The sequence below is a fragment of the Ranitomeya imitator genome, chromosome 6 (assembly GCF_032444005.1).
Source record: "Ranitomeya imitator isolate aRanImi1 chromosome 6, aRanImi1.pri, whole genome shotgun sequence".
Classification (NCBI taxonomy): Eukaryota; Metazoa; Chordata; class Amphibia; order Anura; family Dendrobatidae; genus Ranitomeya; species Ranitomeya imitator.
This window is the reverse complement of record NC_091287.1, coordinates 157,012,580-157,035,570: the sequence shown is the minus strand read 5'-3', so window position 1 is coordinate 157,035,570 and position 22,991 is coordinate 157,012,580. Positions and strand designations below refer to the sequence as shown.

General features: G+C 43.9%; 1 protein-coding gene across 1 annotated transcript in view; it reads right to left on the bottom strand.

Moving 5' to 3' along the window:
- EEPD1 (endonuclease/exonuclease/phosphatase family domain containing 1) overlaps positions 1-18,313 on the bottom strand; it is a 178,403-nt gene extending 160,090 nt beyond the window's left edge. The window contains exon 1 of the mRNA XM_069730223.1: positions 17,213-18,313. Within this exon, the coding sequence (XP_069586324.1) occupies positions 17,213-18,078 (866 nt within the window). The 5' untranslated portion in view covers positions 18,079-18,313. The remainder of the gene's footprint in view (positions 1-17,212) is intronic.
- Positions 18,314-22,991: the final 4,678 nt, after the last annotated feature.

The window sequence follows — 22,991 nt, the reverse complement described above, 5'->3', positions numbered from 1 at the left end:
AGCTTTTATTACAGCCCTTCCACCTACACATGCGCAGTCAACTTTCTCGCTAAACAACTGTGACACAAGCTCCCTTGATCTCAGCAATGATGGGGTACCAGAGGACAGATGCTTAAAGAGGACCTTTCACCAAATTTTTCATGTTGAAGTGGACACATAATGTAATTGAGCCCGAATAAAACTTTTTTCTTTTATTTTACTTATCTGGAATTTTCACTAGGGGGCGTGTACTTCTTTCTCCTGTATCATTCTGACCAATAACATGCGGACAGCAACATAGCAGAAAAAGAACACACCTCACAATAGCTTGGAGCAGGTTTCTCAGAGTGTAAGACATATGCAGACAGCCTGATCTCCTGGTCTATCCTCCTATAGGATTAGAAAGCAGATTACTAACACCATTCAGATAAAGTCCTTTTGGAGGAGGGGCAGCACAGATGAGTTTAGCTGTGTCACATTACAAACCCTTCTATCAGCTCTCCTCCTGTCATAGCACGATCACCTCTGATGTACTACCCCATCCCCACACTGCCTGTCCAGAGATGTGATAGTGATCACACTTATGTCTGTTGCACTCAGGGCAACTTGTTCTGCAGTGAGATTGGAACAAGGTCTCATTAGATCTTGCATAAGAGTAGCCCAGAACAGCTCCTGTGTGATATGTATTGACAGCCTGCCCTGATCTCACTGCAGAGTGGTTACAAGTTGTTTGAGCACAACAGACATAAGTGTGATTACTTACACATCTCCGAACAGGCAGAGTGGGGGAGAGGTAGTACAGCAGACATAAGATCTCACAGACTGAGACACCTTCTCTAAGCTATAATGGGGGGATGTTCTTTTTCTCCTTAGAGGTGGGCTTCCTGCTTATGATTGGACAGTGTCAAACAGGGAAAAGAAGTTCACAATCACAGTGAAGATTATCTGATAACACCACTAAAGGTACCGTCACATTTAGCGACGCTGCAGCGATACCGACAACGATGCCGATCGCTGCAGCGTCGCTGTGTGGTCGCTGGAGAGCTGTCACACAGACAGCTCTCCAGCGACCAACGATCCCGAAGTCCCCGGGTAACCAGGGTAAACATTGGGTTACTAAGCGCAGGGCCGCGCTTAGTAACACGATGGTTACCCTGGTTACCAGTGTAAATGTAAAAAAAACAAACAGTACATACTTACATTCCTGTCGCGTCCCCCGGCTTTCTGCTTCCCTGCACTGTGTAAGCGCTGGCCATAAAAGCAGAGCAGTGACGTCACCGCTGTAATTGCTTTACGGCTGGCCGGCGCTGACACAGGATGCAGGAGGAGTGCAGGGAAGCAGAACGCCGGGGGGACGCCACAGACACCGGAATGTAAGTATGTAGTGTTTGTTTGTTTTTTACATTTACACTGGTAACCAGGGTAAACATCGGGTTACTAAGCGCGGCCCTGCGCTTAGTAACCCGATATTTACCCTGGTTACCAGTGAAGACATCGCTGGATCGGCGTCACACACGCCGATTCAGCGATGTCTGCGGGAGATCCAGCGACGAAATAAAGTTCTGGACTTTCTGCTCCGACCAACGATGTCACAGCAGGATCCAGATCGCTGCTGCGTGTCAAACACAACGATATCGCTAGCCAGGACGCTGCAACATCACGGATCGCTAGCGATATCGTTGTGAAGTTGGTCAGTGTGACGGTACCTTTAGACTTAACAAAAATGAATTCATTAGGTGCCAAATACCATGATTGATAACACCCTTTGATCGCAGTGAATTTCTTTAATGTGTCATGAATCCAATTACAGGCATTCCATAAAACACGACTGTAGGTTGTAATTTGAATGGACGTCTGCATAAGCCTCACATAGCACTCACATTAGGCCGGAGTCACATTAACGTAGAATACGGACCAGTGCTATGCGAGAAAACATCGCATAGCACTGGGACCAGTGTTAATCTATGGGGCAGTTCACATCACCGTTTTTTTTGTACGTGCGAGTGAAATTGCAGCATGCTGCAAATATACGTGTATATCGGCCAAGACTCACCAATGCAAGCCTATGGGTGCGAGAAAAAAAAAAATCGGACACCGCACGGACCATCAATGTGACTTGCGAGAAATACGCACACACTTTCCTCATTTCAGCCCATTGAGCCATTAAATTCATTGGGGAAAAGCAATGAGAAATAGAAAGCCATATGCACGTCATACGGATACATAGATGCGAGGAAAACGCATCATCGCATTGCAAATGCATTACACACGGATGACCATATGGAGAATATTTGTGCGACTCTCGGCCGAGGGAATCGGACCGATTTTTCATACGTTAAGTGTGACAGCCGGCCTTAGAGTGAGCCTTGTATGTACTGAAACTGCAGGAGCTTGTTCTCATTGCTCTGCCATGTGTACGGGCCACCTGTTGCACACAGGATGACACAGCAGCGGACAAAGCTGCCCGAAGAGGGAGATGAGAACGCACACAACACACCGACATTGCGCATGTTCTCATCTCCCTCTCCTGTTAGCATCTCCACCCGCTGCTTTGTGGTCCTGTGTGCAGCGAGAGGCCGCTACACACAAGAAAGGGATGAAAATGCACCTGCACACACTGACAATGTGTGCTATTAGTCTTTGTAGTGTCAGTATGTAATGGACTGAGGATTTATATCTGGTAGAATTTCAAAGCAAGTGCTGTCAATCATAAGGGGATATGAAGAGGATGGTAATTTAGAGGGAGCAACGCTGCGCTAAGCCAAGGATGCACCGAAGCCCCCTAACATGTAATAAAATTGTTTTGATACAAAACATAATTAGTAAAATCTACAATACAAATATGATTTTATAGAGTCTAAGTTCCCTATATGAATAGATATTTCAATTTGAATTCTGGGTATGACCGTTTCCCTTTAAATTGCAAAATTTGACTTTATCAGATTACCATCAGTAAAGAAAACTAAAACTGAGGCTACAATATTTTTGTGATGTACAGTACAGACCAAAAGTTTGGACACACCTTCTCATTTAAAGATTTTTCTGTATTTTCATTACTATGAAAATTGGACATTCACACTGAAGGCATCAAAACTATGAATTAACACATGTGGAATTATATACTTAACAAAAGAGTGTAAATTAACTGAAATTATGTTTTATATTCTAGGTTCTTCAAAGTAGCCATCTTTTGCTTTGATGACTGCTTTACACATTCTTGGCATTTTCTTGATGAGCTTCAAGAGGTAGTCACCGGGAATGGTTGTCACTTCACAGGTGTGCCCTGTCAGGTTTAATAAGTGGGATTTCTTGCCTTATAAATGGGGTTGGGACCATCAGGTGTGTTATGCAGAAGTCTGGTGGATACACAGCTGATAGTCATAGTAACATAGTAACATAGTAACATAGTTAGTAACGCCGAAAAATGACATTTGTCCATCCAGTTCAGCCTATATTCCATCATAATAAATCCCCAGATCTACGTCCTTCTACAGAACCTAATAATTGTATGATACAATATTGTTCTGCTCCAGGAAGACATCCAGGCCTCTCTTGAAACCCTCGACTGAGTTCGCCATCACCACCTCCTCAGGCAAGCAATTCCAGATTCTCACTGCCCTAACAGTAAAGAATCCTCTTCTATGTTGGTGGAAAAACCTTCTCTCCTCCAGACGCAAAGAATGCCCCCTTGTGCCCGTCACCTTCCTTGGTATAAACAGATCCTCATCGAGATATTTGTATTGTCCCCTTATATACTTATACATGGTTATTAGATCGCCCCTCAGTCGTGAATAGCCTGTTAGAACTGAATAGCCTGTTCGAATTTGTATTATGGCAAGAAAAAAGCAGCTAAGTAAAGAAAAACAAGTGGCTATCATTACTTTAAGAAATGAAGGTCAGTCAGTCCAAAAAATTGGGAAAACTTTGAAAGTGTCCCCAAGTGCAGTGGCAAAAACCATCAAGCGCTACAAAAAAACTGGCTCACATGAGGACCGCCCCAGGAAAGGAAGACCAAGAGTCATCTCTGCTTCTGAGGAAAAGTTTATCCAAGTCACCAGCCTCAGAAATCGCAGGTTAACAGCAGCTCAGATTAGAGACCAGGTCAATGCCACACAGAGTTCTAGCAGCAGACACATCTCTACAACTGTTAAAAGGAGACTTTGTGCAGCAGGCCTTCATGGTAAAATAGCTGCTAGGAAACCACTGCTAAGGACAGGCAACAAGCAGAAGAGACTTGTTTGGGCTAAAGAACACAAGGAATGGACATTAGACCAGTGGAAATCTGTACTGGTCTGATGAGTCCAAATTTTAGTCCTTTGGTTCCAACCACCATGTCTTTGTGCGATGCAGAAAAGGTGAACGGATGGACTCTACATGCCTGGTTCCCACCGTGAAGCATGGAGGAGGAGGTATGATGGTGTGGAGGGTGCTTTGCTGGTGACACTGTTGGGTATTTATTCAAAATTGAAGGCATACTGAACCGGCATGGCTACCAAAGCATCTTGCAGCAGCATGCTATTCCATTCGGTTTGCGTTTAGTTGGACCATCATTTATTTTTCAACAGGACAATGACCCCAAACACACCTCCAGGCTGTGTAAGGGCTATTTGACCAAGAACGAGAGTGATGGGGTGCTATGCCAGATGACCTGGCCTCTATAGATGGTTGGGGTGAGCTGGACCACAGAGTGAAGGCAAAAGGGCCAACAAGGGCTAAGCATCTCTGAGAACTCCTTCAAGATTGTTGGAAGACCATTCCTGGTGACTACCTCTTGAAGCTCATCAAGAGAATGCCAAGAGTGTGCAAAGCAGTCATCAAACCAAAAGGTGGCTACTTTGAAGAACCTATAATATAAGACATAATTTCAGTTGTTTCACACTTTTTTGCTAAGTATATAATTCCACATGTGTTAATTCATAGTTTTGATGCCTTCAGTGTGAATGTACAATTTCTATAGTCATAAAAATACAGAAAAATCTTTAAATGAGAAGGTGTGTCCAAACTTTTGGTCTGTACTGTATATATTTGTGTTCGTTTTTTAAGCATTTAATATACAGTATGTCCTGACATGGCTCCCGAACAGGCTTTCAGATTGCAGAGTGCTTTTCTCCTCCTTTGCATACAAACAAGGCCCGCTATTGTTCTGTACTCTGATTCCACAGATTCCAGACAGAGAGACAGTCACTGGCCGCTCTTCCAGAGCCGGTCATTGCTCTAATACCATAATATGGCTGCAAGTCCTACAGCGCATGACATCCTAATTATATTATTATGGATTATTATGGATAATATGGTTTTCAGTTCGAGTTCTTTCATTTTGGCTCCAGACAAAAGTTGTCAATAAGTGGTGATTTAGTAATAACGTCCCTCAAAACAATTTTAAAGGAAATCTATAGGAGGACAGCATAAAGTAGTGATAAAGATCCTGATTTAAGTGCTTTATTACTTATTTTCTTGCAGCCGGTTCATGATTCAGTTATTTGCTGCAGCATTGGAGTTCTGTTCACTATGTGTATGCGCGGACGCGTCTGCTATATTCATGGTCCGTAGCTCCCCACGCCTGCCAATGACTGTCGGTGTTATAGGAAAAGGAAGCTGTTAATCAGTGATAGTGTTAGCTGCGCCTCATGAATACGCAGACTCCAGGAAAAAAATCAGAGGTCTTATCTGAATGGCAATACGAAACAGGTACGCAATATAGAGATGTCATCAGGGTCCATGTCACTAATAGGTAAAGTTCCCCCCGTCAGTCACTAGGGTACTCTGTCCCGAAAAAGAGTTTTCCGTGAGTTGAAAATGTGAAAATCTGCTATAAAATGAAGTGTTGTTTTTAGAGATAACGTCTGATCGAGTACCTTTAGGTCAGTTTTGCTATTTTTCTCGGTATCTGATATGTGTCAGGAGCTTCTGCACTTTCTTGTTCATGATGTGACAATAATTTCCCACACGGCCCCAATAGTGCATTGCTCCCGCTTCCCTTCCAGCTCCCATCTCTTTCACAACCTATCAGTTTAGATCTAGGTTAGCTTTGCAGTCTTTTCCTACATAGTTGGGGCATCCACACCACCAGCTCCGCAGGGCACTGTGGCACTGCCCCATTTACTTGAGGCAGTGCTGGGCTTCCATGTGCAGCGGGTGGCCGGACGCTGCAGCCTACCATAATCTGTAAACTAGCGTAAGATCCTCTTAAATTCTCATGATTATTACAGATCGCAGCAGTCAGACCTTCACTGATTAGAAAGTTACTATGTTCTCTAGTGATATGTCCTCACTTTCTCCCCAAAACACTAAATTGTATCTGTATTGGTATATCCACAGCAAGAAACCAGGAAAGTAAATAAGTAAATAGGTAAAGATCATTTACAGAAATATTTGGTCTAGATCAGTGGTGCAAAACCTGTAGCCCAGTGACCACATTTTGCCCGATATGCCATTCTGTGTGCCCACCCGCCAACCAGCTGGTAACAGAAATGCTTGCCTGTGTTTGGCTGTTTGCATGTAGTTTACATAACATAGAAAAGTGGGGCAGCATATAGTCATGTGTCTCCCATACATTTTAGGAGAACTGAGTCCCTTTACCCCCATTTCTTACTCCAGAAGGATGTGTATGTGCTTTACCGGTGTGTTCACCTCTGCTTGTAGCTCTCTACATTGCAGTTTATGGCATTTAAGTTTACAATGCGGAGAGCCACATTCACGCATGGCCTTCCCCTCTCCTAAGTGCTCACTGTGGGTATGGTATTATTCCCATAGGTGCATGTTCCACTTTACGGATTCCTATCTATTAGGCATTTCTAGCATATACTTTAGGTATTCCAGAAGTGTCTCACATGCTAATAACCACGCTTTCATGCTTTGCTATATACCCAACTGATGACTGCTGATTGGATTTATTGAACGCTGACTTCTGATAAGGAGTTAGTGATACCGTAGGGATTGGGAAATATAAGTGCAGACATATGCAATGCTCTCATAATGTTTGTGGCTTTTGAGCATTCAATTTTTAGACTGAATTAATGATAACAATAAACCTTCAATATATATGTACAGTCATGGTCGAAAGTGTTGCCACCCTTGAAGTTGTTCCAATGAATGAAGTATTTCTTCCAGAAAATTATTGCAATTACACATGTATTGTTATACACATTTATTTCCTTTGTGTGTATTGGAGTAACACAAAATACACAGGAAAAAAAAAGACAAATTGGGCATAATTTCAGACAAAAACCCTCAAAATGGGCTGGACAAAATTGTTTGCACCCTCAATTTAATATTTGCATCATTTAAAGAACCTCCAAAATTCTATTACAGTGAAGGGTAGGAGGAATCCATGTACTCTCACGTCGCCCAGAGTTATCCACCCAGGTTCATATAGGATTTCCCTTACACGTCACTTTAGGGAAATCAGCGATAAGACTACATTATCTGTGAGTGATGCCATGAATAAGTGTAGACTGCTTGGAGTTATTACCCTCTATCCTTATGTACAGGTCCTTCTCAAAAAATTAGCATATAGTGTTAAATTTCATTATTTACCATAATGTAATGATTACAATTAAACTTTCATATATTATAGATTCATTATCCACCAACTGAAATTTGTCAGGTCTTTTATTGTTTTAATACTGATGATTTTGGCATACAACTCCTGATAACCCAAAAAACCTGTCTCAATAAATTAGCATATCAAGAAAAGGTTCTCTAAACGACCTATTACCCTAATCTTCTGAATCAACTAATTAACTCTAAACACATGCAAAAGATACCTGAGGCTTTTATAAACTCCCTGCCTGGTTCATTACTCAAAACCCCCATCATGGGTAAGACTAGCGACCTGACAGATGTCAAGAAGGCCATCATTGACACCCTCAAGCAAGAGGGTAAGACCCAGAAAGAAATTTCTCAACAAATAGGCTGTTCCCAGAGTGCTGTATCAAGGCACCTCAATGGTAAGTCTGTTGGAAGGAAACAATGTGGCAGAAAACGCTGTACAACGAGAAGAGGAGACCGGACCCTGAGGAAGATTGTGGAGAAGGACCGATTCCAGACCTTGGGGAACCTGAGGAAGCAGTGGACTGAGTCTGGTGTGGAAACATCCAGAGCCACCGTGCACAGGCGTGTGCAGGAAATGGGCTACAGGTGCCGCATTCCCCAGGTAAAGCCACTTTTGAACCATAAACAGCGGCAGAGGCGCCTGACCTGGGCTACAGAGAAGCAGCACTGGACTGTTGCTAAGTGGTCCCAAGTACTTTTTTCTGATGAAAGCAAATTTTGCATGTCATTCGGAAATCAAGGTGCCAGAGTCTGGAGGAAGACTGGGGAGAAGGAAATGCCAAAATGCCTGAAGTCCAGTGTCAAGTACCCACAGTCAGTGATGGTGTGGGGTGCCATGTCAGCTGCTGGTGTTGGTCCACTGTGTTTCATCAAGGGCAGGGTCAATGCAGCTAGCTATCAGGAGATTTTGGAGCACTTCATGCTTCCATCGGCTGAAATGCTTTATGGAGATGAAGATTTAATTTTTCAGCACGACCTGGCACCTGCTCACAGTGTCAAAACCACTGGTAAATGGTTTACTGACCATGGTATTACTGTGCTCAATTGGCCTGCCAACTCTCCTGACCTGAACCCCATAGAGAATCTGTGGGATATTGTGAAGAGAAAGTTGAGAGACGCAAGACCCAACACTCTGGATGAGCTTAAGGCCGCTATTGAAGCATCCTGGGCCTCCATAACATCTCAGCAGTGTCACAGGCTGATTGCCTCCATGCCACGCCGCATTGAAGCAGTCATTTCTGCCAAAGGATTCCCGACCAAGTATTGAGTGCATAACTGAACATTATTATTTGATGGTTTTTTTGTTTGTTATTAAAAAACACTTTTATTTGATTGGATGGGTGAAACATGCTAATTTATTGAGACAGGTTTTTTGGGTTATCAGGAGTTGTATGCCAAAATCATCAGTATTAAAACAATAAAAGACCTGACAAATTTCAGTTGGTGGATAATGAATCTATAATATATGAAAGTTTAATTGTAATCATTACATTATGGTAAATAATGAAATTTAACACTATATGCTAATTTTTTGAGAAGGACCTGTATATACTGACACCAGAAATTCAGAAACCAAAGCAGGCGGAGGGAAAGTTTAGCAGCTCCGTGGCACGCCATTTACTGAATTAGATTTGAGGGTTACATTTCAGGTCATTCACAGGTTGTAAGTCTTATATTGCACTGTCAAATCTAATATAAGGCGTGTAGGAAAATACACAGCCCGCAAACAATATACTAGGCAAGCTGGTGATGAAAATGACAAGTCCAGATGGTCTTTCTACCCCAGATAGCAAATGAAAGATCCCACCACTTTAGCAATTACATTCCTATATTAACCTCTTAGGTGCTACACATTATTTTTATTTTGGGCATTTGATTTATACAGTTTTTGTCTTTTTTTGGAGGGGAGGAAGGGACGTGACAAAAAAACATTATTTCAGGCATTTTCATTTTTATTACTTTTTAGCATTAGCCACATGAGATAATGGTTTCATTAGTTTGTACAATTATGCTCACAGAGATTCCAAATTGAAACATTTTTTTTAGTTTTTTGATTTTGCTATTTGCATTATACGAAAAGGAAAGTGATTTAAATGTTTTAAACTTTTACACTATTATTTATACTATTTTACACTATTTTTTACATTTACATTTTTTGTTAGCCTTATGCTGCATTACTGTATACTGCAAGACTGTCATAAGAAGCAGCAGTCCTCCCCAAACTCCTGTTGATGAGTTTTCTCATAAGAGAATAGCTAAATAATACAGCACTAGTTGGTATACTGTTCGTAACCTAACCTGAATGCCGCTGTCACAATCAACGGTGGCATCTAAGAGGTTGAACGGTTGTGATCTGAGCTAGCTTCGATTCCAGCAGTTACTCTTGGGTGCTGGCTACATTACGCAGTTGAGATCCACGCTGTATACTTGGAGTGCACATGTACGTTGGTTGTCTTTAGTGGAGGTAGAACTCTTCAGCTCTCTAATATTACAACTTTCTGGAACAATGAAATAATACCATGGAAACCTTCAAAAGGAACCTGAAGACCCACCTCTTCTGAAAAGTCTACACCAAACCTCTGCACGACCAGCTCTACCCTCACCTACTGTATCTTCACCCATCCCCGTAGACTGTGAGCCCTTGCGGGCAGGGTCCTCTCTCCTTCTGTACCAGTCACTGACTTGTATTGTCTAAGATTACTGCACTTCTTTTTATTATGTATACCCCTTTTCGCATGTAAAGAGCCTTAGAATAAATGAAGCTATAATAAATAATAATATTAGTTAGGCCCCTATGTATCACAAGATAGTCTCCCATGTCCTCAAGAGATATGACACAGCAATGACGATGCAAAGCCCTAGAAGCGCTCTGCATCACACTACTACATCAGTAGTAGGCCTAACAACCCTACGGCCCCCATCGTGCATAGGTCTCACCTCCACTCATGGCCGGGCTGCAGGCTCTAATAACTATGGATGATGAATGGAGCAAGAACAAATGAAATCAGATCCATGGAAGAGCAAGACAATGTTTTATTCTTTTACTGTGCTTTCACCTTGTTTCTAATACCTGTACTGTAAAACCACATGTGCATTAATCCTCTGCTGTGATATCACATTGTGAATGATGTTTGTATCATGAATCAGCTCTTTTCACTTTATCATTATCGTGGTACATTATTTCTGTACTGTGATATACGGTGTACATTATTCCTGTACTGTGATATACGGCGTGCATTACTCCTGTACTGTGATATACGGCGTGCATTATTCCTGTACTGTGATATACGGTGTACATTATTCCTGTACTGTGATATACGGCGTGCATTATTTCTGTACTGTGATATACGGTGTACATTATTCCTGTACTGTGATATACGGCGTGCATTACTCCTGTACTGTGATATACGGCGTGCATTATTCCTGTACTGTGATATACGGCGTGCATTATTCCTGTACTGTGATATACGGCGTGCATTATTCCTGTACTGTGATATACGGTGTGCATTATTCCTGTACTGTGATATACGGCGTGCATTATTCCTGTACTGTGATATACGGTGTGCATTATTCCTGTACTGTGATATACGGCGTGCATTACTCCTGTACTGTGATATACGGCGTACATTATTCCTGTACTGTGATATACGGCGTGCATTACTCCTGTACTGTGATATACGGCGTGCATTATTCCTGTACTGTGATATACGGTGTGCATTATTCCTGTACTGTGATATACGGCGTGCATTATTCCTGTACTGTGATATACGGCGTGCATTATTCCTGTACTGTGATATACGGCGTGCATTATTCCTGTACTGTGATATACGGCGTGCATTATTCCTGTACTGTGATATACGGCGTGCATTATTCCTGTACTGTGATATACGGTGTGCATTATCCCTGTACTGTGATATACGGCGTGCATTATTCCTGTACTGTGATATACGGCGTGCATTATTCCTGTACTGTGATATACGGCGTGCATTAGCCCTGTACTGTGATATACGGCGTGCATTATTCCTGTACTGTGATATACGGCGTGCATTATTCCTGTACTGTGATATACGGCGTGCATTATTCCTGTACTGTGATATACGGCGTGCATTATTCCTGTACTGTGATATACGGTGTGCATTATCCCTGTACTGTGATATACGGCGTGCATTATTCCTGTACTGTGATATACGGCGTGCATTATGCCTGTACTGTGATATACGGCGTGCATTACTCCTGTACTGTGATATACGGTGTGCATTATTCCTGTACTGTGATATACAGCGTGCATTATTCCTGTACTGTGATATACAGCGTGCATTATTCCTGTACTGTGATATACAGCGTGCATTATTCCTGTACTGTGATATACGGCGTGCATTATCCCTGTACTGTGATATACGGCGTGCATTATTCCTGTACTGTGATATACAGCGTGCATTATTCCTGTACTGTGATATACAGCGTGCATTATTCCTGTACTGTGATATACGGCGTGCATTATTCCTGTACTGTGATATACGGCGTGCATTATGCCTGTACTGTGATATACGGCGTGCATTACTCCTGTACTGTGATATACGGTGTGCATTATTCCTGTACTGTGATATACAGCGTGCATTATTCCTGTACTGTGATATACAGCGTGCATTATTCCTGTACTGTGATATACGGTGTGCATTATCCCTGTACTGTGATATACGGCGTGCATTATTCCTGTACTGTGATATACGGTGTGCATTATCCCTGTACTGTGATATACGGCGTGCATTATTCCTGTACTGTGATATACGGCGTGCATTATTCCCGTACTGTGATATACGGCGTGCATTATTCCTGTACTGTGATATACGGCGTGCATTATTCCTGTACTGTGATATACGGTGTGCATTATTCCTGTACTGTGATATACGGCGTGCATTACTCCTGTACTGTGATATACAGCGTGCATTATTCCTGTACTGTGATATACGGCGTGCATTATTCCTGTACTGTGATATACGGCGTGCATTACTCCTGTACTGTGATATACGGTGTGCATTATTCCTGTACTGTGATATACGGCGTGCATTATTCCTGTACTGTGATATACAGCGTGCATTATTCCTTTACTGTGATATACGGCGTGCATTATTCCTGTACTGTGATATACGGCGTGCATTACTCCTGTACTGTGATATACGGCGTGCATTATTCCTGTACTGTGATATACAGTGTACATTATTCCTGTACTGTGATATACGGCGTGCATTATTCCTGTACTGTGATATACGGTGTGCATTATTCCTGTACTGTGATACACGGTGTGCATTACTCCTGTACTGTGATATACGGTGTGCATTATTCCTGTACTGTGATATACGGTGTGCATTATTCCTGTACTGTGATATACGGTGTGCATTATTCCCGTACTGTGATATACGGCGTGCATTATTCCTGTACTGTGATATACAGCGTGCATTATTCCTGTACTGTGATATACGGTGAGTATTATTCCTGTACTGTGATATACGGTGTGCATTATTCCTGTACTGTGATATACGGTGTGCATTATTCCTGTACTGTGATATACGGTGTGCATTATTTCACTGCTGTGATATACGGTGTACATTATTCCTGTACTGTGATATACGGTGTGCATTATTCCTGTACTGTGATATACGGCGTGCATTATTCCTGTACTGTGATATACGGTGTGCATTATTCCTGTACTGTGATATACGGTGTGCATTATTCCTGTACTGTGATATACAGTGTGCATTATTCCTGTACTGTGATATAGGGCGTGCATTATTCCTGTACTGTGATATACGGTGTGCATTATTCCTGTACTGTGATATACGGCGTGCATTATTCCTGTACTGTGATATACGGTGTGCATTATTCCTGTACTGTGATATACAGTGTGCATTATTCCTGTACTGTGATATAGGGCGTGCATTATTCCTGTACTGTGATATACGGTGTGCATTATTCCTGTACTGTGATATACAGTGTGCATTATTCCTGTACTGTGATATACGGCGTGCATTATTCCTGTACTGTGATATACGGTGTGCATTATTCCTGTACTGTGATATACGGTGTGCATTATTCCTGTACTGTGATATACGGTGTGCATTATCCCTGTACTGTGATATACGGTGTGCATTATCCCTGTACTGTGATACACGGTGTGCATTATTCCTGTACTGTGATATACGGTGTGCATTATTCCTGTACTGTGATATACGGTGTGCATTATTCCCGTACTGTGATATACGGCGTGCATTATTCCTGTACTGTGATATACGGTGTGCATTATTCCTGTACTGTGATATACAGCGTGCATTATTCCTGTACTGTGATATACGGTGAGTATTATTCCTGTACTGTGATATACGGTGTGCATTATTCCTGTACTGTGATATACGGTGTGCATTATTCCTGTACTGTGATATACGGTGTGCATTATTCCACTGCTGTGATATACTGTGTACATTATTCCACTACTGTGACATCACTTATTTCTTAGCTGTCAGTTTGCATAGTTAATTATTCCAATTCTCATGCTATCCCTAATTGCATTAGGTTTATGCAGTGACATCAACATGTGCATTATACTTGTACGATGTCATCACTATGTGCATCGTTCTTCAGCATTAGGAAAAGACACGTGGCACAGTCTGGAAACCAATTTAATGAATCTCTCTCTTCAAAATTTTTATCCTCTTAATATATTGCAATCACCATATTATATAGCAGTGTGTACTAACAATTGCTCATTTTGCCTTTCTACCCAGATAATTCTTCTCTACGACTTCACATTTAAAAAATGACTTGCTGAATTCTTCTAAGCTCTATGTAGAAACAGGAGTTCTCTTTTCCTGCACGAGGCATCATTAAAACTACAATTATACCTCACTGAAAGTCCATGGATGGGGGCAGGAGCAGAGCAACTGGATCAGGAGTTGAAGAGGGGGAAAAGAGTCTTCCTCTTTCTACATAGAGCTTCGAAGGATTCAGCTAATCCGTGTTTAATCACGTGATGTCATAGACCTAATGGTAAAGAGAGGAATTAACTGGGTAGAAAGGCAAAATGAGCAATTGTAGATGTCCATTAGGTGAACAATTAGTTGGCAGACAGCTATGTCTCCTGACTTCCCTGTAAACATATATGTACAACTTGGCAAAAAGCAGGTTTACACAATAGGGTCAGGGCTTTCACTACAATAGTGCACTAGTTTAATTCTTTGCATTTCCGCATTCAAATTCATCACATCGTCTTATAGGAGAATGACTGATATAATAAATCAATATGTGTTCATCAGCTTGGACAAAAGTACATTCACGAGACTATTGTGCCTAAACCAACACTTGGTGCTAGAGTACCCACCACATCTTTTTTCTGGAGGAACATAGAATTCTTGGTTATAGAGATTGCTGTTGACTTTGCTTACAAGCTGAAGTCTGGGGTGGCCAACAAATGTTTGCATTGCAGGAAACGGGGAACAGGATAGATTTCTAATAACCCAGTACAAATATTTCCTCCTTCCTATGTTCGGCGTCGTCAGAAGTCTACATTACAGATGTCTACCACCTTTACCTCCTGTCTCCTACGTTATGAGGGCTGTATGTCTTCTCCTATAACGCAATTACTAGGAAACATCTCAGTAATAGTGGGTCCAAAGGACCAGCAAAAATAGCCCCTTTTCAGAGCTAATCACTTACCACTAGGAAAGGAAAAGGATGGATCGACACATCCAAATAAAAATCTTTATTCCATTAGATTAAAAATCCTCATGAAAATAGTAGATAGAATCTCAATCTGGCGCAATTTGGGCGCCATCGTCCTTAGTCATAGACTCTACGGACTTAGGGCAATAATAACGCCAGAAACGCACCAGAATGAGTTTTCATCTACCGTTTTATTAATCTAGTGGAATAAGATTTCTAGATGGAAGTGTGGATCCATCCTTTCTCGCGCACTGTTGGTCAGCGGTTTGGATGGACACTATTAGCAGGCTCTTCTATAACACGGTGAGGTTATTTTTTACTTGAACTTTTCTTTTGACACTTGCCATTAGGATCTATTTGTACGGGCCGATTCACAATACTCCCTGATGACACGCTGTGAGTGTACGATGTTATGTACATGTTATGTAGAGATGAAGCGCGGCCCTCGGGGTGATTTCTCTGGTGGGCCCAGTATAACACGGGGTGTGTTTATGAAAATGCGAGTGATACACACAAGACAAGAGTTTGGATAATGAGCTACTTCCATTTTATAGGGAACCTGTCAGCTGATACATGCTGCCCAAACCTGGTGCTAGTCACCTGCATGGCTCGGACCCTGGCGGTGAGTACAGAGTAAAACATCCATGTTTGTGATCACACAACCAGGAGATGTTACATTCTGCCCACGGTTTGGTGGGCATGTAACAGCTGCCAGGTCCCTTTAACACATGTAAAGAAAGCTTACAGTAATAACTATACGGCTGACCAGTGAACAAGCACAATAGGAGTCTACATTACTAGGTTTAACAATGCGTCTGCCATTGACAAAAAGCCACTATCTGTCTGGATAGACGAAGACGTAACAATCCAAGCACTGGATCTTTATGCTTCTGTTTCTTTATCATGTTATTTACCAAAACTAAGAATCCATAAAGCCAACACTGCCCGAACAATAAGAACCGACTGCAACATTGGAGACATAACACAGTGTGGCCATACATGAGGTTCCCCAATGCCGGACTTACTATAAAGGCACAAAGGTAGCGGCTATTCCTAGGATGCCTCTGTATACAAACACGCAGCAGAAACGATACAATGTCAGGCTCTGTCTGATGGGGTCTATAAAGCTCTGCTCATATCTGCGATGGAGACCTCATTACAGATCCAGCCAAAAATACGGGATAAAATACCGCAACGTGCTGCACTGCTTTATGAGGACACCGTGACAGGAACCTAGCGGACCTCATCGTAGTCAGTAGGGTGCACTGGGTGCTGCTGGTGTGGACACATCGGGCACTTCCATTAATATCATTCTTCGCTGAGCAGAATACTGACATTAACAGATGCAGGTGTGAACAGCCCCTTACCTGCTGTACCTCAATGGTCTCCATTATACTGTAGTGCTTACACTGTTAGGTGTCAGGTTGAGAATGTCCCCGATCCGCAGGCAGAATGTTATATACTGATCAGATTGATAAACATTTTTATGTGGGAAAAGTATCAATAAGACTTGTACTTTATTCATTGGAAATCCCACATCAAATTCAGGCACATCAGAGCTGCCATTGACACCTGGAGTGGGTCATTTATTCCACCTCGCCAACCATGTAGTCACAGGTCCACTGGTGCTCGGGGTTACAGCCTTACAGTAACACTTCAGATTTATTGTAACATGTAAAACAATATTAAAGTAAAAAGCTGCTGGTAATTCCACTACTGGTAACCAGTAGATATATGACGTCTCGGAACATGAAGTTACGGGATCCAGTGAGCAGCTTCTATGTTTCTAGGAAATCCTAGGTTTCCGACAAGACGTACATTTATTTCTATGCAGCAGATGATGGTGACATGCTTTCCCTAATCCCCCAGAAAATGGGGTCAGAGACATTTACATAACTCCATGGGGTAGCTTAGAGAAAGGAGACTTACAACACGACCTATAAAACATGAACCCTCCGCAACTTACCAATTCTCCAAAATGGTCATGCACACCACCTCCCTCACACCCGGATTGCCGGCCTTGTCCAGGCTACAGTTCTGGAGGTTCCATGTAGCCAACCTAAGCACGGGCTTCCCTTCCCTGACCCCACCAAAGACTTCCACAGCAGGTCTGGTGGAGATAAGCTGGGTTGGTCCTCCAGGTGGGAAGTCCAGGTCTTCACTCTGTAAGCTTAGAGAGGTCGGACTAGGATGAGGTTTGGCCATGAAGTGTAAGCCTCCATTAGTGTGTGTGGATGGCGGCCTGGACCTCTGGACGTAGACTTGGGGCCTTACTTTATCCAGAAATGATATGGTAACGGAGTCCACCTTGGCCAAGTCCTCAATGCTTTTCAAGGGGCCATTCTGAGTGCGATAGTGGACGATGTCCTGAGCCATCTCCTCAGATACCCCTCTGAGGGTCATCAGCTGGGCAGCTGTTGCCGTGTTGATGTTGATCCTGGTGGCAGACAGGTGCCCACCATGGTGCCCATGCTCCATGTCCTTCCTTAGAGAGCTGGGTGAGTGCTGGGCAGAGCCACTCTTACTGCTCACACAGATCTCAAACTTCACCTGCTCCAGTTTGGCGGCCCCCACCCCACTGACCAGCGCCAGGTCCTCCACTTTCTTGAAGCCCCCGATATACTCCCTGTACTCCACGATGTTCTGCGCCACCTGCCTGGTCACCCCGGGCAGGGTCATCAGCTCCTCCTCGGTGGCAGTGTTGATGTTCAGCCTCTCCTGACTCACCAGGATGTTGCTGAAGTTACAGGCTGCGCTGAACTTGCGGTTCTTCTGACACAGGTCGGAGGGGTCCTTAGGGATGGAGCGATGACAGCCGAGGTTCCCCCCCATCCTGCGATCCAGAGCTGACCAGGTCCTGCAGTCGGGACGGCGCCGATCCCCTGATCCGAGGAGCTACATGCAGATGCGCACTGTATGGGAGAGCGGAGGGGCTGCAGCAGCGGCGACACCGGGAGCCATGGGCAGTGCTGTCCTGATGACGGATAACGGTGCTGTAGTTCCCCGCAGATGTGGAGCAGAGCCCCGGAGCAGCATCCCCGGCACAGACCTCTGCGCCCCGCCCTCCCAGCTGCAGCCGTACTAGTGCAGGACACGCCCCCTGCGCTGGCCCCTCCCACTGCCCGGCTCCGCCCCGCCCGTACCTCAGCCGCTCCAGTGTGTCTGTCTGCAGTCACTCACTGTCCCCGCTCCGTCCTGTGCACAGTGTGCGCCGCCGCTCATGTACCGGGCGCTGCCGTCATGTCTGCTCCCCTCACAGTATATGTATGTGTATACTTTTCACCAGCGGAGACGTAGCGAGGGGTTTTGGGCCAACTTCTGAGCGGGCCCCTAACCGGGTAGCCTTGTTTACAACTGGTGGCTGTGAGAGACCCTCAGCAGATGAGCGCGCTGCTGCTGAACACACTGTCTATACAAAGCCCAGCAGTGATGTTACCGCCATGGTCACTGGCACAGAAGGCCGGCGTCACACTCAGCGTATAAAAATACGGTCCGTAATTTACGGCTGTAATACGCAGACAAGTCCCCAAAATAGTGGTCCGTATGTCATCCGTAGGCAGGGTGTGTCAGCGTATTTTGCGCATGGCATCCTCCGTATGTAATCCGTATGGCATCCGTACTGCGAGATTTTCTCGCAGGCTTGCAAAACCGACACACGGACATACAATGGATCTATGTGCTCCCAAAAACATAAAAACATATATACTGTCTATAAATATATATATATATATATATATATATATATATATATATATATATATGTCAGTGAGACACCTTTTCACCTCTCTCCCTCATCCACATTGGTAAGCATGTAACTTAGACGTTTCTACTGTTGCAGGGGTCATCCCAGCCATCAGGGCGCACTGGCCCCACTTCCTGTGTTAGGTACCGGTATAGCTGTGACGCTTTTCATCTCATGTCATTATTCTTTACCACATGGTATGCTACATATAGCTTTAGATCAAAGAAAAAATTTTTATAATATACACCAGTCTAATATGATATCGGAAGCAGGGTGTGACCAATAGTATAAAAATTAACTTTTAATTCATATATACTAAAAAGTTGGTATATCCAACTGAGTAAAAAACATAGAAGACTCCACAAAGAAAGATTCCCAAACTAGGGGAATAGTATCAAAATCCAACCCCCAAAGTCTCTAAACACACCTTAGTGTGTCAGCAGCACGGGGGGTATGGTATACACTCCTGTGTGGGAGTATTTGAACACAAACATAAATCACAAGGTTCATATATCTGTGACCTATCGCATGTCAGCTGCCCCCACCTGTCATATGGAGATGCAGTAAATGCGAACGAGTGCCAAAAAAAAATTGGAACGATCTCACCTCGAAATATCCTGTAATGTGGGTGAGAGTTCTCGTGGTAACAGCATACAGAGGGGGGGGCCTGTGATTCTGGCCGCACATCAACCCGTCCACACTGTTTGAGCAAGTAGTATAGACCCCAATAATCACCGCATGTTTCCCTACGCGTTTCGTTATGATCAACTCATCAGGGGAAAGTAAGAAAAGGATCCTCGCCCGCTCCGTGGGGGATCTGCAATATAGGGGTATATCGGCAATCACTGTTAGTCAGCGTTGCGTGTGTTTTAAATAACCCGCCCTGAATCCTCTGGGCTGGGTCTCGTGACGTAGGTTCAAGGCGCCCCCTCTGGAACGCTAGTGCTGAACCGCACGCGTCACTTCCGGCGGCGCGTGCTCGTCAGGTTGCTACGGTGGCACACTATCCATTCGTGACGTAGGTTCAAGGCGCCCCCTCTGGAACGCGAATGCTGGACCGCACGCGTCACTTCCGGCCGTGCGTGCTCGTCAGGTTGCTGAGGTTGGCACACTATCCACTCCTATCGCAGCTCTTAGAGTTAGGTCCCGTACCGCCCACATCATTTCCGGCGGTGTATGTTAGGTAAGGTTGCTATGGTAGCGTGCTTTTTCGTGTCCTAAAGCAAACAATGGGGCCGTGTATATCACCAACTGGTGCCCTGGCCCTGTCCAGCTGCCATAACAACGTGACACCCGACCGTAACCTCAAGTCCAGGCGTTCACGTTGTAAGCCACTTTCCGGAGTCTTGTAATCACCCTGCATCAGTCTCTACACGAGCTCAGATGCAGTGATAAACACAGAATGTTATTAACCCCTCCATGGTTGCTAAGTACAATAGATAGCATCCCACCATTTGTACAGGGTATGGACTACAATTCATATCACCGATCCTAACATATCCTTAACATTGAAGGGAGGATCGCAATAAAAGAGCACATGCTGGTTGTCTCCTGCGAGCTGGAATGAAACCGCAGTTAGAGGTCAGTGAAGACACAAGCCCAACCTCTGTTGGGAAAAAGAGGGGGAGCAAAACGGCCAAACACAGTTACAAAAATAATGATAAGAAAAAGGAAAAATTGAGCATGGAATGGTTGACACGGAGAGATGAAGGGGGGACTCATGGGGGAGGTGCACCAGAAAAAACATAGATGGAGAGATAGGGTTATGTACACACCCAATGTCCCTAATTCACTCCTATCAATACCTGCCTGGCAATGGAGGTTGGCACCCTAGGATAGAGAAAACGCAAGATTGGCGCCCCCATTCCACGACGGCTGTCCCTGTTATTGGTCCTAAAGAAACCCTAATGTAAATTAAAGGAGGAAGAAACGAAAGGGTCCCTATGATGTATATTTGGGCTAATTTTCCAGGAAGCAGGTGTATGTGAGAATTTCGTTTAGGCCCTCCGGCGTTTGTGTTCGTAAGCGGAAGATCCATCTTGTCTCACATTGTAGTAACATCTGGTCCCAATTGCCCCCCCTCTTGGGTGCACCAATTTTGTCAATCCCCATGAATCTAATTCCTCGACTGTCACCATTGTGTTCAGTGTTAATATGCCTAGCCTGGGGTGTATCTCTATTAAGTGCAATGTCTCTCAGATGTTCCCCTACACGTCTCCTAAATTCGCGTATAGTCTTGCCAACATATTCTAAGCCGCATATGCACGCTGCTCTGTAGATTACTCCCTTGGACCTGCAATTAATGAAATGGTAGATTTCGTATTCTTTCCCAGTCACTCCACTTTGAAACTTTGATCCTACTGTGAGTACCGGGCAGGCTATACACCCGCTACATTTATGGCAGCCTTTAGGTGGATTAGGGAGCCATGTATCTTTTATCGGCGGGGAATAGTGACTGTGTACGAGTCTATCTCCAACAGATCTACCCTTTTTGAAAGTGATTTGTGGGGAATCCCCCACCATCTCTCCGATGTCCCCATCCATGCTCAAAACGGACCAGTGTTTCTGTAATATTGTCCGTACTTTTTGAGCCCCGTTGTTGTAGGTGGTGATAAATCGGCAAGTCGGCACTTCTTCTCCCTTTGGAGCTGGCACCAAGAGACTGTCCCTATTCACCTTCTTCACCTCATTATAGGCCTTCTTCAGAATGCCCTTGGGGTAACCTCTGGCCAAAAACCGTGTTTGCAGGTCGTCTGCCTGTCTCTTGTATTCCTCATCCGAGGAACAGTTGCGTCTTGCTCTGAGGTATTGGCCTTTTGGAATGCCTCTTTTCAGGGGTATCGGGTGGTGGCTGTCCCACCTGAGGAGGGCATTAGTAGAGGTAGGCTTTCTGTATGTCTTGGTGTCCAGATGTCCATCTGGTCTTTTTTGGATATACAGATCCAGAAAAGGTAATTCATCTCTGTGGCATTCAAAAGTAAAAGACAGTCCTAAATTGTTGTTGTTCAGTTTTGCCACAAAACTTGTTAGGGTGCCAATGTCTCCGTTCCAGATTAGCAGGACGTCATCTATATAACAGGACCAAAAGGCTATATTGGTCTGTTCCTCCGTAAAGGGGTCCCCAAAAACCTCAGTTTCCTCCCACCAGCCCAGGAGCAAATTCGCGTAGGCAGGCGCACAGGAATTACCCATCGCGGTGCCCCTGAGCTGGTGGTAGGTGGAGCCATTGAACAGGAAATAATTTTTGGTCAAACAAAACTCCAACAGGTCCAGAATAAATCTGTTATGTGCCAGGAATTGTTGACCCCTGCTTCTAATGAAGTATTCCACTGCTCTTAAGCCATCCCTGTGTCTTATAGACGAGTAGAGCGCCTCGACATCAATGCTGCAGAGGAGGGCCCCTGGTTCTAGGGTCATCCCCTCTATTTTTCTCAGCAAATCCATTGAGTCTCTGGTATATGAATTCAATGATGTGACATATGTTTTAAGAACCTCGTCCAGGTAGATTCCTACATGATGGCTAAAGCTATTGATTCCTGAGACTATGGGTCTCCCCTTCAGTGGGGTCAGACCCTTATGGACCTTTGGGAGGCAATAGAAAGTTGCCATCACCGAATGTTGTGGAAGTAAAAATTCAAATTCATTCTTGTCAATCAAATCATTGTTCAAACCTCCATCTAGAATCGTTTTAAGCTGTTTTTTGTATATAGCGGTGGGGTTTGAGGAGAGCTTTTCATAGTTCTCTGGGTCATTAAGAATCTTTTCACACATGTTTACATACTCCCCATGATTCATAACCACCGTGCTCCCCCCTTTATCTGAGGGTTTGATTGTGATCTTGGGGTCCTTCTCTAAGCCCTTTAAAGTCTCCATCTCTACTTTGGATAGATTATACTTCCTCTTCATTGGTTCTTTCTCTAGATCTTCCAAGTCTCTGGTCACCAGCTCCTCAAAGATGTCTATTGCCGATCCATCACCTTGTATTGGGGGCAATTTTTTGCTT